This window comes from Bombina bombina, chromosome 1 (genome assembly GCF_027579735.1).
Source record: "Bombina bombina isolate aBomBom1 chromosome 1, aBomBom1.pri, whole genome shotgun sequence".
Lineage (NCBI taxonomy): Eukaryota > Metazoa > Chordata > Amphibia > Anura > Bombinatoridae > Bombina > Bombina bombina.
In genome coordinates, this window is record NC_069499.1 from 573,688,135 (window position 1) to 573,708,025 (window position 19,891).

The 19,891-nt window shown below is 40.8% G+C and overlaps 1 protein-coding gene across 1 annotated transcript in view; it reads left to right on the top strand.

Moving 5' to 3' along the window:
* Nucleotides 1–18,564, top strand: part of SPAG16 (sperm associated antigen 16) — a 984,179-nt gene extending 965,615 nt beyond the window's left edge. Inside the window, exon 10 of the mRNA XM_053698804.1 lies at nt 18,427–18,564. Within this exon, the coding sequence (XP_053554779.1) occupies nt 18,427–18,564 (138 nt within the window). The remainder of the gene's footprint in view (nt 1–18,426) is intronic.
* Nucleotides 18,565–19,891: the final 1,327 nt, after the last annotated feature.

The window sequence follows — 19,891 nt, forward strand, 5'->3', positions numbered from 1 at the left end:
CTGGATGTAGTTCGTGCCCTCAAGTTCTACTTACAGGCAACTAAAGATTTTCGCCAAACTTCTTCCCTGTTTGTCGTTTATTCTGGACAGAGGAGAGGTCAAAAAGCTTCTGCTACCTCTCTCTCTTTTTGGCTTCGTAGCATAATACGTTTAGCCTATGAGACTGCTGGACAGCAGCCTCCTGAAAGAATTACAGCTCACTCCGCTAGAGCTGTGGCTTCCACTTGGGCCTTTAAGAATGAGGCCTCTGTTGAACAGATTTGCAAGGCTGCAACTTGGTCTTCGCTTCATACTTTTTCCAAATTTTACAAATTTGACACTTTTGCTTCTTCGGAGGCTATTTTTGGGAGAAAGGTTCTTCAGGCAGTGGTTCCTTCTGTATAATGAGCCTGCCTATCCCTCCCGTCATCCGTGTACTTTTGCTTTGGTATTGGTATCCCAGAAGTAATGATGACCCGTGGACTGATCACACATAACAGAAGAAAACATAATTTATGCTTACCTGATAAATTCCTTTCTTCTGTTGTGTGATCAGTCCACGGCCCGCCCTGTTTTAAGGCAGGTAAATATCTTTTAAATTATACTCCAGTCACCACTTCACCCTTGGTTACTCCTTTCTCGTTGATTCTTGGTCGAATGACTGGGACTGACGTAGAGGGGAGGAGCTATATGCAGCTCTGCTGGGTGAATCCTCTTGCATTTCCTGTTGGGGAGGAGTTATATCCCAGAAGTAATGATGACCCGTGGACTGATCACACAACAGAAGAAAGGAATTTATCAGGTAAGCATAAATTATGTTTTCATGGTGTTCTTCTCATAAATTCTCCTGGCATTCTTTTAGAATTCCTAGAATTTTACAGTTTCTTCAGGATGGTTTGGATAAGGGTTTGTCTGCAAGGTCATTGAAAGGACAAATCTCTGCTCTTTCTGTTTTATTTCACAGAAATATTGCTATACTTCCTGATATACACGGTTTTGTACAGGCTTTAGTTCGTATTAAGCCTGTCATTAAATCAATTTCTCCTCCTTGGAGTCTTAATTTGGTTCTGAAGGCTTTACAGGCTCCTCCATTTGAACCTATGCATTCTTTGGACATTAAACTACTTTCTTGGAAAGTGTTGTTCCTTTTGGCCATCTCTTCTGCTAGAAGAGTTTCTGAGCTATCTGCTCTTTCTTGTGAGTCTCCTTTTCTGATTTTTCATCAGTATAAGGCAGTTTTGCGGACTTCTTTTCAATTTTTACCTAAGGTTGTGAATTATAACAACATTAATGGAGAAATTGTTATCCCTTCCTTATGTCCTAATCCTAAGAATTCTTTGGAAAGATCCTTACATTCTTTGGATGTGGTAAGAGCTTTGAAATATGTGGAAGCTACTAAAGATTTCAGGAAGACTTCCAGTCTATTTGTTATATTTTCTGGTCCTAGGAAAGGTCAGAAGGCTTCTGCTATTTCCTTGGCTTCTTGGTTGAAACTTTTGATTCATCAAGCTTATTTGGAGTCGGGTCAGGCCCTGCCTCAGAGAATTACAGCTCATTCTACTAGATCAGTCTCCACTTGGGCTTTTAAGAATGAAGCTTCATTTGATCAGATTTGCAAAGCGGCATACATTTACTAAATTCTACCGTTTTGATGTATTTGCTTCTTCGGAAGCAGTTTTTGGTAGAAAAGTTCTTCAGGCAGCTATTTCAGTTTGATTCTTCTGCTTTTGATTTAAGTTTTTTTCTTTCAATTATGAAAATAAACTTATTTTTTTGGGTTGTGGATTAATTTTTTCAGCGGAAAATGGCTGTTTTTATTTTATTCCCTCCCTCTCTAGTGACTCTTGAGTGGAGATCCACATCTTGGGTATTGCTATCCCATACGTCACTAGCTCATGGACTCTTGCCAATTACATGAAAGAAAACATAATTTATGTAAGAACTTACCTGATAAATTCATTTCTTTCATATTGGCAAGAGTCCATGAGGCCCACCCTTTTTATGGTGGTTATGATTTTTTGTATAAAGCACAATTATTTCCAAATTTCTTTTGTTGATGATTTCTACCCCTTTCTTTATCACCCCACTGCTTGGCTATTCGTTAAACTGAATTGTGGGTGTGGTGAGGGGTGTATTTATAGGCATTTTGAGGTTTGGGAAACTTTGCCCCTCCTGGGAGGATTGTATATCCCATACGTCACTAGCTCATGGACTCTTGCCAATATGAATATTAATTATGTTTTTTTGGGCAATAACGTTTTTTGGCAACTTTATTGAGGGTACACTTGGCTTATTTTTTGGGTTTCAGAACCCATATGGCTAGTTTAAAACCGCTCTGGTGCGGTTCCTTTAGGCTGTAAAAACATCAAGTGAGATGGGCGGGGCCTATTTTCAAGCCTCAGATGCGCAGTTGTATTTACTAAGCAAGCAGCAAGCTCCAACTCCGGAGGGCCCTTGTGGAAGTATTGGGCCAAATCGAAGCTTTAACCACATTTTTCCAATCCCTGAGGGGCAGGTAGGCGCCACAGCAGGGCTGTGGCGAGGTGCTGTTTTTTTTTTTTTTTTTTTTTTTTCAAGATTTAGGCCTTTTTATCGATCCGGTTTTCACAATAAAGGGTTAAATGTTTGTTTTTCTTGTGGGGCAAACTTAACTACACAAATTTAGTCTTATATAAAAAATTTGAAAAGATTGGTGTATTTTAAAGCTGTTTTGCAGAATGTGTATGCTTTGTTTCTCTTAAAGGCGCAGTACCGTTTTTTAAGATTGTTATTTTTTCACTAAATAAAGTGTTTTCGGGCTTGTTTGTGGTCATTACTAGCCTGTTCAACATGTCTGACATTGAGGAAAGTCAATGTTCAGTGTGTTTAGAAGCCATTGTGGAACCCCCACTTAGAATGTGTCCCTCATGCACTGAAAGGTCAATAAATTGCAAAGAACATATTTTAGCTAATAAAAGTATGTCGCGGGATGATTCTCAGTCAGAAGGGAATCAGGTTATGCCATCTAATTCTCCCCAAGTGTTACAACCATTAACACCCGCACAAGCGACGCCAAGTACTTCTAGTGTGTCTAATTCTTTCACCCTGCAAGATATGGCCGCAGTTATGAATACTACCCTCACAGAGGTTTTATCTAAGCTGCCTGGGTTGCAGGGGAAGCGCAGTAGGTCTGGTGTGAGAGCAAATACTGAGCCTTCTGACACTTTATTAGCCATATCCGATGTACCCTCAAAATGTTCTGAGTTGGGGTGAGGGATTTGCCGTCTGAGGGAGAGATTTCTGATTCAGGAAAGATGTTCCCTCAAAGAGACTCAGATATGACGGCTTTTAAATTTAAACTAGAACACCTCGGCTTGTTGCTCAGGGAGGTTTTAGCGACTCTGGATGATTGTGACCCTATTGTAGTTCCAGAGAAATTGTGTAAAATGGACAGATATCTAGAGGTTCCTGCCTACACTGATGTTTTTCCGGTCCCTAAGAGGATTTCGGACATTGTTACTAAGGAGTGAGATAGACCAGGTATTCCGTTCGCTCCCCCTCCTACTTTAAAGAAAATGTTTCCCATATCAGACACCATGCGGGATTCGTGGCAGACGGTCCCTAAGGTGGATGGAGCTATTTCTACCCTGGCTAAGCCTACAACTATACCTATTGAGGACAGTTGTGCTTTTAAAGATCCTATGGATAAAAAATTAGAGGGTCTCCTAAAGAAAATTTTTGTTCATCAGGGTTTTCTTCTGCAACCTATAGCGTGCATTGTTCCTGTAACTACTGCAGCTGCTTTTTGGTTTGAGGCTCTGGAGGAGGCTCTTCAGGTTGAGACCCCATTAGATGATATTCTGGATAGAATTAGGGTTCTCAAGCGAGCTAATTCTTTCATTACAGATGCCGCTTTTCAACTGGCTAAATTAGCGGCAAAGAATTCAGGTTTTGCCATTTTAGCGCGTAGAGTCCTGGTCTGCTGATGTGTCATCAAAATCTAAGCTTTTAGCCATCCCTTTCAAAGGTAAGACCCTATTCGGGCCTGAACTGAAAGATATCATTTCAGACATCACTGAAGGAAAAGGCCATGCCCTTCCTCAGGATAAGACAAATAAGATGAGAACCAAACAAAATAATTTTCGTTCCATTCGAAACTTCAAAGGTGGTCCCCTCTACCTCTTCCCCTGCTGCAAAACAAGAGGGGAATTTTGCCCAATCCAAGTCAGTCTGGAGACCTAACCAGACTTGGAACAAGGGTAAACAGGCCTAGAAGCCTGCTGCTGCCACCAAGACAGCATGAAGGGGTAGCCCTCAATCCGGGACCGGATCTAGTAGGGGGCAGACTTTCTCTCCTTGCTCAGGCTTGGGCAAGAGATGTTCAGGACTCCTGAGCTTTAGAAATCGTAACCCAGTGGTATCTTCTAGATTTCAAAGATTCTCCTCCAAGGGGGAGATTCCATCTTTCTCAATTGTCTGTAAACCAGACAAAAAGAGGGGCGTTCTTACTCTGTGTAGAAGACCTATATACCATGGGAGTGATCCACCCAGTTCCGAAAACAGAACAGGGTCAGGGGTTTTACTCCAATCTGCTTATGGTCCCCAAAAAAGAGGGAAACGTCAGACCAATTTTAGATCTCAAGATCCTAAACAAATTCCTTAGAGTCCCATCCTTCAAGATGGAGACCATTCGGACTATTTTACCAATGATCCAGGAGGGTCAATATATGACCACTGTGGACTTAAAGGATGCGTATCTACACATCCCTATCCACAAAGATCATCACCAGTACCTCAGGTTCGCCTTTCTGGACAAGCATTACCAATTTGTGGCTCTTCCCTTCGGGTTGGCCACAGCTCCCAGAATTTTCACAAAGGTGCTAGGGTCCCTTCTGGCGGTTCTAAGGCCGCGCGGCATAGCAGTGGCACCTTATCTGGATGATTTCTTAATTCAGGCGTCAACTTACCAACTAGCCAAGTCTCACACGGACATTGTGTTGGCTTTTCTAAGATCTCAAGGGTGGAAGGTGAACGTAAAAAAGAGTTCACTTATCCCTCTCACAAGAGTTCCATTCCTGGGATAGATTCGGTGAACATGAAAATTTTTCTGACGGAGGTCAGGAAATCAAAGATTTTAGCCACCTGCCGAGCTCTTCATTCCTTTCCTCGGCCGTCAGTGGCTCAGTGTATGGAGGTAATCGGACTAATGGTAGCGGCAGTGGACATAGTTCCGTTTGCTCGCTTGCATCTCAGACCACTGCAACTATGCATGCTCAAACAGTGGAATAGGGATTATGCTGATTTATCTCCTCAGATAAATCTGGATCAAGAGACCAGAGACTCTCTTCTCTGGTGGTTGTCACAGGATCATCTGTCCCACGGAATGTGTTTCCGCAGGCCAGCGTTGCTCATAGTGACGACGGATGCCAGCCTATTGGGCTAGGGTGCAGTCTGGAATTCCCTGAAAGCACAGGGTTTGTGGACTCAGGAGGAGTCTCTCCTCCCGATAAATATTCTAGAACTGAGAGCGATATTCAAAGCGCTTCACGCGTGGCCTCAGCTGGCTTCGGCCAGATTCATAAGATTCCAGTCGGACAATATCCAGACTGTAGCATATATCAATCATCAGGGGGGGACAAAGAGTTCTCTAGCGATGATAGAGGTTACCAAAATAATTGATGGGCAGAGACTCACTCTTGCCATCTATCAGCAATCTATATCCCAGGAGTGGAGAACTGGGAAGCGGATTTTCTAAGTCATCAGACTTTTCATCCGGGGGAGTGGGAACTCCATCCGGAGGTGTTTGCACAATTGATTCAGCAATGGGGTAAACCAGAATTGGATCTGATGGCGTCACGTCAGAACGCCAAACTTCCTTGTTACGGGTCCAGATTAAGGGATCCTCAAGCAGTACTGATAGATGCTCTAGCAGTACCCTGGTCGTTCAACCTGGCTTATGTGTTTCCACCATTTCCTCTCCTTCCTCGTTTGATTGCCAGAATCAAACAGGAGAGAGCTTCTGTGATTTTGATAGCACCTGCGTGGCCACGCAGGACTTGGTATGCAGACCTGGTGGACATGTCATCTCTTCCGCCATGGACTCTGCCACTGAGACAGGACCTTCTGATTCAAGGTCCGTTCCAGCATCCAAATCTAGTTTCTCTGCGGCTGACTGCCTAGAGATTGAACGTTTGATTTTATCCATGCGGGGATTCTCTGAGTCGGTCATAGATACCTTGATTCAGGCTCGAAAGCCTGTCACTAGGAAAATTTATCATAAGATATTGCGTAAATATCCTTATTGGTGTGAATCCAAAGGCTACTCATGGAGTAAGATCAGGATTCCTAGGATTTTGTCCTTTCTCCAAGAAGGATTGGAGAAGAGTTCCCTAAAGTGACAGATATCTGCTTTATCAATTTTACTGCACAAGCGTCTGGCAGATGTTCCAGACGTTCAGTCGTTCTGTCAGGCTTTAGTTAGAATCAAGCCTGTGTTTAAACCTGTTGCTCCGCCATGGAGTTTGAATTTAGTTCTTAAAGTTCTTCAAGGGGTTCCGTTTGAACCTATGCATTCCATAGATATTAAGCTTCTATCTTGGAAAGTTCTGTTTTTAGTTGCAACAGAGAAGAAGGAGACAGCGCACATCCGATTCAAGGTAGAGGTATATTTATTGTACAGTGACATACACGCTAGTAATGAACTCACTAGAAATAAGTAATAAAACAGCAAAAAACAGCACAAAGTTAACAACTTCACCAAAACAAGCAGATGGTAACAACGGAAGGAAGGCATCCGTCTGGATATAGTATTCAAAAGTTCCCGGCAAAGTGGATGATGATGACACCATCAAACTACATCACCAGACCGCCTTACGTCTTCATCTACGGATGCCTGATACAGCCAAAAGTCCTCAACGCGTTTTGCCGGTGGCACCCCGGCTTTTTCAAGAGTAATAGGCTGTGGTAAGTGTGTGTCCTTTTAAACCCCACTGCAAGGTTCCGATTGGTCTCCGAGTATGACACATGCAAATAACAATGGAAAGGGTAAGCGGACAACACTAATAGGTACGTTAACACATAATGAAATTGATACAATTAGCGATATTTATTATATATAAAAATTTATGTATTTGACACAAATTAAAAAAACAAGGATATTAAAAGAGAAATTAATAATTACAACACTTTAATAATTAAAAATTAAATATTATTAAATATTATTAAAATTCATACCTGTGCAAATTCATAAAACCCTTAATATTAAATGACAATCATAATCATAGATCAATTTAAATTTAATATAAAAAAGGAGCAAACTATAAGAAAGCTTGGACATCAAGATCCACATTCAAACCGAGTTGGGCCAAACTTTTCAACCTATATATCCACTCGGTTTCTTTTCTCCTCAGGAGTAATAACCTGTTACTAGTTCCAGGGGGTACCCAATCAATGATTTGTATATTTAAACCCCTGGTATCACTGCCATGTACATCAGTAAAATGGACAGGTACACTGTGTTTGTCAAACTGAATTTTAATATTATACAGATGTTCGCTGAACCTGTTAGATGTTTTTCTTTTTGTGTGACCAATATATATATGGTCACACTTGCAGGTAAACAGTATATGTTGTTTGGCAATTGCACCTATGTTTCATACTAAAACTCTCTGTTCCATTATAGTTAAAAAAGAGGTCCCCTCTCTTAACAAAAGGGCACATAGGACAATATGGTTTATTACATTTAAATGTGCCTCTAGGGGCTGATACCCAATTTTCTAGGCTGCCTCTACATAAAGATGTATCTTCCTTATTATCTCTCAATTTACTAGGGGCTAGGTGATTTTTAAGATTTTTATTTTTCTTAAATGTAATGATTGGTCTATCACCTATGAGGTTGCCGAGAATGGAATCAGATTTTAAAATGCCCCAATGTTTATTTATTTTTTATTATTAAAGTGTTGTAATTATTAATTTCTCTTTTAATATCCTTGTTGTTTTAATTTGTGTCAAATACATCAATTTTTTATATATAATAAATATCGCTAATTGTATCAATTTCATTATGTGTTAACGCACCTATTAGTGTTGTCTGCTTACCCTTTCAATTGTTATTTGCATGTGTCATACTCGGAGACCAATCGGAACCTTGCAGTGGGGTTTAAAAGGACACACACTTACCACAGCCTATTACTCTTGAAAAAGCCGGGGTGCCACCGGCGAAACGCGTTGAGGACTTTTGGCTGTATCAGGCATCCGTAGATGAAGTCGTAAGGCGGTCTGGTGATGTAGTTTGACGGTGTCGTCATCATCCACTTTGCCGGGAACTTTTGAATACTATATCCAGACGGACGCCTTCCTTCTGTTGTTGCCATCTGTTTGTTTTGGTGAAATCGTTCACTTTGTGCTGTTTTTTTGCTGTTTTATTACTTATTTCTAGTGAGTTCATTACTAGCGTGTGTGTCACTGTACAATAAATATACCTCTACCTTGAATCGGATGTGCGCTGTCTCCTTCTTCTCTGTTGCAGCCTTGGTGTTTGTCCGTGGACGAGAAACCTCCGGATTCATGTACAGCAGCACTCCGTTTTGATTCAAGCTTGTCTTCACTTTGCTCTGTGGGATATTATTGTGGAAGAACCTTCTGATCTCTCTCTACCATACTCCTTGATTCACGTAAGTTGGTCAAGTTAAATTAAGCAGCGCCGCCTTTTATTATTCTTTTCATATGTGTCTGTTTTTAGTTGCTATCTCTTCTGCTCAAAGAGTTTCTGAACCATCTGCATTGCAATACGACTCACCTTATCTTGTTTTCCATTCTGATAATGTGGTTTTGCGTACCAAACCTGGATTCCTTCCTAAGGTTGTTACTAATAAGGATATTAATCAGGAAATTGTTGTTTCTTCTCTGTGTCCTAATCCTTCCTCTAAGAAGGAGCGTCTGTTGCACAACTTGGACGTAGTTCGTACTTTGAAGTTTTACTTGCAAGCGACCAAAGATTTCAGCAAACATCTTCTTTGTTTGTTGTCTATTCTGGAAAACGTACAGGTCAAAAAGCTACGGCTACCTCTCTATCTTTCTTCTGTTAAGTGTGATCAGTCCACGGGTCATCATTACTTCTGGGATATTACTCCTCCCCAACAGGAAGTGCAAGAGGATTCACCCAGCAGAGCTGCATATAGCTCCTCCCCTCTACGTCACTCCCAGTCATTCTCTTGCACCCAACGACTAGATAGGAGGTGTGAGAGGACTATGGTGATTATACTTAGTTTTATATCTTCAATCAAAAGTTTGTTATTTTAAAATAGCACCGGAGTGTGTTATTACCTCTCTGGCAGAGTTTGAAGAAGAATCTACCAGAGTTTTTGCTATGATTTTAGCCGGAGTAGTTAAGATCATATTGCTGTTTCTCGGCCATCTGAGGAGAGGTAAACTTCAGATCAGGGGACAGCGGGCAGATGAATCTGCATAGAGGTATGTAGCAGCTTTTATTTTCTGACAATGGAATTGATGAGAAAATCCTGCCATACCGATATAATGTCATGTATGTATACTTTACACTTCAGTATTCTGGGGAATGGTACTTCACTAGAATTACACTGTAAGAAGCACATAAAGCTGTTTAATAACTAGAAATTATGTTTAACGTTTTTGCTGGAATGTAAAATCGTTTTCATTTGCTGAGGTACTGAGTGAATAAATGTTTGGGCACTATTTTTCCACTTGGCAGTTGTTTAATCTTTTTTCTGACAGTTTCTGTTCTCTCTCACTGCTGTGTGTGAGGGGGAGGGGCCGTTTTTTGGCGCTTTTGCTACGCATCAAATATTTCAGTCAGCAGCTCATTGTATTTCCTACATGATCCGGTTCATCTCTACAGAGCTCAGGGGTCTTCAAAACTTATTTTGAGGGAGGTAATTTCTCTCAGCAGAGCTGTGAGAATTATAGTTGACTGAGATAAAAAACGTTTATTCTGTAATTTGTTTCCTGCTTTCAGAATTTGTTATCTTTGCTAATGGGATTAAACCTTTGCTAAAGTTGTGTTGTTTACACTATAACTGTTTTCAATTTATTAATTTTCAACTGTCATAGATCTTCTGTGCTTCTTAAAGGCACAGTACGTTTTTAATATTATTCTAATTGAATTGTATTCCAAGTTGCAAGTTTATTTGCTAGTGTGTTAAACATGTCTGATTCAGAGGATGATACCTGTGTCATTTGTTGCAATGCCAAAGTGGAGCCCAATAGAAATGTATGTACTAACTGTATTGATGCTACTTTAAATAAAAGTCAATCTGTACAAATTGAACAAATTTCACCAAACAACGAGGGGAGAGTTATGCCGACTAACTCGCCTCACGTGTCAGTACCTGCATCTCCCGATCGGGAGGTGCGTGATATTGTAGCGCCGAGTACATCTGGGCGGCCATTACAAATCACATTACAGGATATGGCTACTGTTATGACTGAAGTTTTGGCTAAATTACCAGAACTAAGAGGTAAGCGTGATCACTCTGGGGTGAGAACAGAGTGCGCTGATAATATTAGGGCCATGTCAGACACTGCGTCACAGGTGGCAGAACATGAGGACGGAGAACTTCATTCTGTGGGTGACGGTTCTGATCCAAACAGACTGGATTCAGATATTTCAAATTTTAAATTTAAACTGGAAAACCTCCGTGTATTACTAGGGGAGGTGTTAGCGGCTCTGAATGATTGTAACACAGTTGCAATACCAGAGAAAATGTGTAGGTTGGATAAATATTTTGCGGTACCGGCGAGTACTGAGGTTTTTCCTATACCTAAGAGACTTACTGAAATTGTTACTAAGGAGTGGGATAGACCCGGTGTGCCGTTCTCACCCCCTCCGATATTTAGAAAAATGTTTCCAATAGACGCCACCACACGGGACTTATGGCAAACGGTCCCTAAGGTGGAGGGAGCAGTTTCTACTTTAGCTAAGCGTACCACTATCTCGGTGGAGGATAGCTGTGCTTTTTCAGATCCAATGGATAAAAAATTAGAGGGTTACCTTAAGAAAATGTTTGTTCAACAAGGTTTTATATTGCAACCCCTTGCATGCATTGCGCCGATCACGGCTGCAGCGGCATTCTGGATTGAGTCTCTGGAAGAGAATATTAGTTCAGCTACTCTGGACGACATTACGGACAGGCTTAGAGTCCTTAAACTAGCTAATTCATTCATTTCGGAGGCCGTAGTACATCTTACTAAACTTACGGCGAAGAATTCAGGATTCGCCATTCAGGCACGCAGGGCGCTGTGGCTAAAATCCTGGTCAGCTGATGTTACTTCTAAGTCTAAATTGCTTAATATACCTTTCAAAGGGCAGACCTTATTCGGGCCCGGGTTGAAAGAGATTATCGCTGACATTACAGGAGGTAAAGGCCATGCCCTGCCTCAGGACAAAGCCAAAGCTAAGGCTAGACAGCCTAATTTTCGTTCCTTTCGTAATTTCAAAGCTGGAGCAGCATCAACTTCCTCTGCACCAAAACAGGAAGGAGCCGTTGCTCGCTACAGACAAGGCTGGAAACCTAACCAGTCCTGGAACAAGGGCAAGCAGACCAGGAAACCTGCTGCTGCCCCTAAAACAGCATGAATTGAGGGCCCCCGATCCGGGATCGGATCTAGTGGGGGGCAGACTTTCTCTCTTCGCCCGGGCTTGGGCAAGAGATGTCCAGGATCCCTGGGCGCTAGAGATAATATCTCAGGGATACCTTCTGGACTTCAAATACTCTCCTCCAAGAGAGAGATTTCATCTGTCAAGGTTGTCAACAATCCAGACAAAGAAAGAGGCGTTTCTACGCTGCGTACAAGAGCTCTTGTTAATGGGAGTAATCCATCCTGTTCCACGATCGGAACAGGGACAGGGGTTTTACTCAAATCTGTTTGTGGTTCCCAAAAAAGAGGGAACTTTCAGACCAATCCTGGACTTAAAGATCCTAAACAAATTCCTAAGAGTTCCATCGTTCAAGATGGAGACTATTCGGACAATTTTACCTATGATCCAAGAGGGTCAGTACATGACCACTGTAGATTTAAAAGATGCCTACCTTCACATACCGATTCACAAAGATCATTACCGGTACCTAAGGTTTGCCTTCCTAGACAGGCATTACCAGTTTGTGGCTCTTCCATTCGGATTGGCTACAGCTCCAAGAATCTTCACAAAGGTTCTGGGTGCTCTTCTGGCGGTACTAAGACCGCGGGGAATCTCGGTAGCTCCATACCTAGACGACATTCTGATTCAAGCTTCAAGCTTTCAAACTGCCAAGTCTCATACAGAGTTAGTACTGGCATTTCTAAGGTCACATGGATGGAAGGTGAACGAAAAGAAAAGTTCACTCGTTCCACTCACAAGAGTTCCCTTCCTGGGGACTCTTATAGATTCTGTAGAAATGAAGATTTACCTGACAGAGGACAGGCTAACAAGACTTCAAAGTGCTTGCCGCACCCTTCATTCCATTCAACACCCGTCAGTGGCTCAATGCATGGAGGTAATCGGCTTAATGGTAGCGGCAATGGACATAGTACCCTTTGCACGCTTACACCTCAGACCACTGCAACTGTGCATGCCAAGTCAGTGGAATGGGGATTACTCAGACTTATCCCCTTCTCTGAATCTGGATCAAGAGACCAGAAATTCTCTTCTATGGTGGCTTCTCGGCCACATCTGTCCGGGGGGATGCCATTCAGCAGACCAGACTGGACAATTGTAACAACAGACGCCAGCCTTCTAGGTTGGGGTGCCGTCTGGAATTCTCTGAAGGCTCAGGGACTATGGAGTCAGGAGGAGAGTCTCCTGCCAATAAACATTCTGGAATTGAGAGCAGTTCTCAATGCCCTCCTGGCTTGGCCCCAGTTGACAACTCGAGGGTTCATCAGGTTTCAGTCGGACAACATCACGACTGTAGCTTACATCAACCATCAGGGAGGGACAAGAAGCTCCCTAGCTATGATGGAAGTATCAAAGATAATTCGCTGGGCAGAGTCTCACTCTTGCCACCTGTCAGCAATCCACATCCCGGGAGTGGAGAACTGGGAGGCGGATTTCTTAAGTCGTCAGACTTTTCATCCGGGGGAGTGGGAACTCCACCCGGAGGTCTTTGCCCAAATACTTCGACGTTGGGGCAAACCAGAGATAGATCTCATGGCGTCTCGACAGAACGCCAAGCTTCCTCGTTACGGGTCCAGATCCAGGGATCCAGGAGCAGTCCTGATAGATGCCCTGACAGCACCTTGGGACTTCAGGATGGCTTACGTGTTTCCACCCTTCCCGATGCTTCCTCGATTGATTGCCAGAATCAAACAAGAGAGAGCATCAGTGATTCTAATAGCTCCTGCGTGGCCACGCAGGACTTGGTATGCAGACCTGGTGGACATGTCATCCTGTCCACCTTGGTCTCTACCTCTGAAACAGGACCTTCTGATACAGGGTCCCTTCAAACATCAAAATCTAACTTCTCTGAAGCTGACTGCTTGGAAATTGAACGCTTGATTTTATCAAGACGTGGGTTTTCTGAGTCAGTTATTGATACCTTAATACAGGCTAGGAAGCCTGTTACCAGAAAGATTTACCATAAGATATGGCGTAAATACCTATATTGGTGTGAATCCAAAGGTTACTCTTGGAGTAAGGTTAGGATTCCTAGGATATTGTCTTTTCTACAAGAAGGTTTAGAAAAGGGTTTATCTGCTAGTTCATTAAAGGGACAGATCTCAGCTCTGTCCATTCTGTTACACAAACGTCTGTCAGAAGTTCCTGACGTCCAGGCTTTTTGTCAGGCTTTGGCCAGGATTAAGCCTGTGTTTAAAACTGTTGCTCCACCATGGAGTTTAAACCTTGTTCTTAATGTTTTACAGGGCGTTCCGTTTGAACCCCTTCATTCCATTGATATAAAGTTGTTATCTTGGAAAGTTCTATTTTTAATGGCTATTTCCTCGGCTCGAAGAGTCTCTGAATTATCAGCCTTACATTGTGATTCTCCTTATTTGATTTTTCATTCGGATAAGGTAGTTCTGCGTACTAAACCTGGGTTCTTACCTAAGGTAGTTACTAACAGGAATATCAATCAAGAGATTGTTGTTCCTTCCTTGTGCCCAAATCCTTCTTCGAAGAAGGAACGTCTACTGCACAACCTGGATGTAGTCCGTGCTCTAAAATTTTACTTACAGGCAACTAAGGAATTTCGACAAACGTCTTCTCTGTTTGTCATTTACTCTGGGCAGAGGAGAGGTCAAAAAGCTTCTGCTACCTCTCTTTCTTTTTGGCTTCGTAGCATAATTCGTTTAGCTTATGAGACTGCTGGACAGCAGCCTCCTGAAAGAATTACAGCTCATTCTACTAGAGCTGTGGCTTCCACTTGGGCCTTCAAGAATGAGGCCTCTGTTGAGCAGATTTGCAGGCTGCAACTTGGTCTTCGCTTCATACTTTTTCCAAATTTTACAAATTTGACACTTTTGCTTCATCAGAGGCTATTTTTGGGAGAAAGGTTCTTCAGGCAGTGGTTCCTTCTGTATAAAGAGCCTGCCTATCCCTCCCGTCATCCGTGTACTTTTGCTTTGGTATTGGTATCCCAGAAGTAATGATGACCCGTGGACTGATCACACTTAACAGAAGAAAACATAATTTATGCTTACCTGATAAATTCCTTTCTTCTGTAGTGTGATCAGTCCACGGCCCGCCCTGTTTTTAAGGCAGGTAAATATTTTTTAATTTATACTCCAGTCACCACTTCACCCTTGGCTTTTCCTTTCTCGTTGGTCCTTGGTCGAATGACTGGGAGTGACGTAGAGGGGAGGAGCTATATGCAGCTCTGCTGGGTGAATCCTCTTGCACTTCCTGTTGGGGAGGAGTAATATCCCAGAAGTAATGATGACCCGTGGACTGATCACACTACAGAAGAAAGGAATTTATCAGGTAAGCATAAATTATGTTTTTTGGCTGACAAGCATCATCCGTTTGGCATACGAGACTGCTGGACAGCAGCCTCCTGAAGGAATTACAGCTCACTCTACTAGAGCGGTGGCTTCCACATGGGCTTTTAAAAATGATGCTTCTGTTGAACAGATTTGTAAGGCTGCAACTTGGTCTTCGCATCATACCTTTTCCAAATTTTACAAATTTGATACTTTTGCTTCTACATAGGCTATTTTTGGGAGAAAAGTTCTTCAAGCAGTGATGCCTTCTGTTTAGCCATCTGTCTTGTCCCTCCCTTTTCATCCGTGTCCTGTAGCTTTGGTATTGTATCCCACAAGTAAAGGATCAATCCGTGGACTCGTCATACCTTATAGAAGAAAAGTAAATTTATGCTTACCTGATAAATTAATTTCTTCTATGGTACGACGAGTCCACGGCCCACCCTGTCATTTTAAGACAGATTATATATTTTTATTTTAAACTTCAGTCACCTCTGCACCTTTTAGTTTCTCCTTTTTCTTCCTGTACCTTCGGTCGAATGACTGGGGGGTGGAGCTATGGGAGGAGTTATATAGACAGCTCTGCTGTGGTGCTCTTTGCCACTTCCTGTTAGCAGGAGGATAATATCCCACAAGTAAAGGATGAATCCGTGGACTCGTCGTACCATAGAAGAAATTAATTTATCAGGTATGCATAAATTTACTTTTGTCTGCACCTCTATACTTCCTCCTCAGTCTTTACCTTGCTTTGCTCCTGTTGGCTGCCCTAAATCTCTTTAACCAGCTAACCTCACACCAGAATCACATTTAAAAGAATATTACATTAATCCACTGTGGAGGAATGTATATATTTATTTACTTATTAGCACTACTTAGGTCCAGTTTCACATATTGCAATTTATTTCATATTTAAAAAAAAAAGATTTGCCCAGTAGTGGATGATTTAGTTGTTTTTTGGGATGTTGGGGTGGAGAGCGAAATTGCATGGGGGGGGGGGGGGGGGGGGGGACATGAAAATTTTTGCCCAGGGTCCAGTCATTTTTCATATGCAGAAAAGGCCGAAGACAAACACCATGTTAAAGTTTAAGTATATAATTGTGTGATGTTTACAATGGTTCTAATCTCTATTAAGAAATAGTTTTATCTGAAAATAACATTTCATGTTCTGAATGTCATGCTCATTTTTGTTATTGCTTGTAAATACCATTACTTCAGGAAATAAACAGTTAACAGAGCTTCTAGAGATATTGCATATTTGGTACATTAAGCAAAGCTTTATTAGCACTGAGGGGGTATTTTGAAATATACAGCTATTCCGATATAGTGCACAAGAGTTAGCATCTCTCAGAGGGGCAATATGTGAGGAATTATGAATACAGCCTGAGATAATAACAAGCAATTATATCCTTAAGAATTTGATGCTACAGATTAATGCAGCAAGGTTATTCCACCAGCAGGATGCCCTGTAATGCACAGAATATGAAATTGGCAAAGGGAGATTTTTTTTTCTTGGGTACTGCAAGTTGAGGTGCTTGGTTAAAACAGTATAACTTCTTGTTAAAGTACAGAATGTTCATATTTTCTTATCCCAGTTGGCATAATTTACTTATTAATAGTGATACTTAATAATGTCATTAAAAGAATGCAAATGAGCTTTGCACTAACAGCTACATTTTTTGTTTTAATTAACTTTTGCAAACTGTAACTTGTTTGTTAACTAAAGCTGCAAAAAATATAATAATTTGTAGATACATGTTATATACAGGTGGCCCTCGTTTTACAACGGTTCAATTTACACCGTTTCAGAATAACAACCTTTTTTCCAGTCATATGACTGCTATTGAAAAGCATTGAGAAGCAGTGCATTATTAAAATAGCCAGTAGGTGGAGCTGTCCGCTTGTGTTGCAGCAAAGCCAAGCAAGCTTAAATTAATCAGTTTAACCAGACCTGAGTTATCAAGCAGATTTCAAAGGAACAATATCTTCCTGTCTATAAATCAGTCTAGATTGGAATGCATAGAAAAAACTGTTTGCAGAAAAATGCAAGTGAAGTCTGTGTTGTGTGATTATTTTATTAGGTTTATAATGCTTTTTAGCAAATGTTTTTGTAATGTATTAGGTGTTACTTATGACAATTTTGAGGGGGGCCTGAAACCTTTCTCCCTCACTTCCCATTGACTTACATTATAAACTAGGTTTCAATTTACAACGGTTTCGATTTACAACCATTCCTTCTGGAACCTAACCCCGGCGTAAACTGAGGGCTACCTGTACTTTTAAACAATAGAACTAACTTCTCTGGATATACAAATATATACCCCTCCCGCCAAGTTAAATATACTAGCCAAATACTACCATAAAATCTTCGTTCTGGCAGCTCTAAGCCATAAGCTATTAACTCACTCTATAAGTTATAGTGACACATTATTTGGAGTCTCATGTATAAAGCACACCCTTGAAAAGCGCTGCAGAATCTGTTGGCGCTCTACAAATACCTGATAATAATAATAATAAAAAGCATTCTTATACTGCGAATTAAAGGTTGAAGACTTTCAAAGGTAATGATGCCAGTGCTGATTAATACTTAAAGGGATAGTGCAATGTTTAAAAAAATGTAAATCTGTTCTTGGCTAGTTTCTCAAGCTGTACCATCTAGATCAGTGTTTTTCAACCAGTGTGCCGTGGCACACTAGTGTGCCGTGAGAGATCCTCAGGTGTGCCACGGTAGACTGACAACAGTGTGACATATTTTTTAAACTTTGCTTGTTTTTTACTCCCAGTGCAGGGGTAGTTTGTAGGAGGCATGGCATAACAGCACAATACATACAGTATGTGTGTGTTTGTGTGTATATATATATATATATGCTGTATTAGGCTACAATGTGTGATTTTTTTAAAATTTTGGGATGGTGGTGTGCCACAGGATTTTTTAATGTAAAAAAGTGTGCCACGGCAAAAAAAAGGTTAAAAATCACTGATCTAGATAATAGATCATTTTTTTCTTTTTTAAAAGAAAGCAGGTAGTACAGATAATCAGATTCTGTTCTGCTCACCCAAATAACATGAGCACTATGGGTTTTGTTAGACAAATTTATAAGCCGTTTTTTCAGATTGTAACTCTAAGCAGAAGAATGTGACAAGGTGTTTGGCCAGCATGACTTATAGTTAGTTAGATCAAGGACCGATACATTTATTTCAAATTAAGGAGCTAGATTGTTTATTGAGGAGTCAGCCATACAGTGGTTAGGAGTGAGACAGTGGTACTTGCATATATATTTATGTTGCTGGCTCCCTGACTCCTGGTATTTGGTCCTAACTTAGAGCATAATGTTATTTTAAGGAAGTTAAAACTGTTAAAAACCTATTAAACTGCCCAAATATTTATCCCGCTAGGTTCATTATTTATTATCAGACACTATTAAATATGTCCTTAAGCTATCAAGCCTGATGAGGTTTTTAAGCATTATAATGAAAGAATTAGGTCACCAGCCAAAACCATGAGTAAATTAATAGTAATCATTACTTTTTTTCATGTAGGACTCAGAATTTCCTCGGGATAACAGAGTTAATCCTCGCCTATCTATGTTGAAAGGGAAGACCAGCCACCTCCTCAAAACAGATGCATTTCGTTTGGAAAAAACTTTGAAAGTGCATGAACTGGCAGTGAGCAGGTAGGAATATTCCCTTATGTCTCAGTGGTGCTTAATCATTCCTTTAGAGGTGCCTGGAAATAAGAACTACGGGGGGGGGGGGGCTTATAAAACTGGATATCAGAAAGGACAATACTATTTCTGCAATCTATTTACTTATAATGTGAAGCATCTATAGATTTTCAGATTTCTCACTTGATGTGCAGGAAATCCTTAAATGTTTACTGTGCCTCTTCTTGGTTGTCTGTGGGAGATAAAATGCTTTGCTAAATGGACATAACCTCAAATATAATCCCCATCAAATGTTTAAGGGACATGAATGCCACAATTAAATTTTCATGGATCAGATAGAAGTTGATCAATCAATCACTTTGTGAAAACAAATGAATTGCGAGCAGCCCTATGAATGAGTATCTGAGCAGCCTTCTAAAGCTTGGCTTATGCTCTCCAAGCTGTCACAGGAAGTAAAATAACCGCAAGAAAATATAAACATAATAAATAACGGAAATGCATTGCAGTATTTGTATTGTACATTACTAAAAGGGCATCAAATTACAAAAAGAAAGTGCTAATGTGTTCATTTTATCATTGCACTATCGCTTTTATTTAATTATGTATTGCACTGCTGCAAATGGGGTTAAACAATAAACCCATAGTTAAAGTCAGGTCCAGAGCAGAAATACACTACTGAGACCTAACTGAACACATCTAGTGAGCCAATGAGAAGAGGAAAGTGCCTGTGGCCAAACATCAACAGCTAACTCTATAGTAATGTGCATTGTTGATCCTGAGCCTACCTAGGCATGCTTTTCAACAAAAAGATACCACAAGAACAAATTATATTTGAGAATAGAAGTAAATTGACAAAGTCTCTTAAAATTGTGTGCCTTAACTTGTTAATGAAAGTTAAATTTTGACTTTCATGTCCCTTTAAGAATAGTAGGTGAAGAATTCTATAGAACGTATTCCTCTCCTTTTATGTGTTATTTATATAATAAATGTATTCCTGTATCATCACCCATTATTTTCCAATAAACTATTACTGTTTACATCACCAGGTGGTTCCTTAGTAATTCTACCTAAAGTAAAGACCAGCTTTGTAGGGGTTAAAAGCAGAAAAGAGCAGTATATATTTATCAGTGGAACTGAAGTTACCAGTTCTTCAAGATCTGAGCCCTGGAGCAGAACTGATTGGGGCAATGAATTTGAGATGCTTTGAAATCATAGAAATCCTTTTACAATTTGGACAAAATTCTTTTATTTCTTTGCAGAGACTACTTGAACATTATAGCTTGGGAAATGTTTGTCGAGGGCAGTACAAAATAATTTGATTCCCACTGAAGTGAAATTGG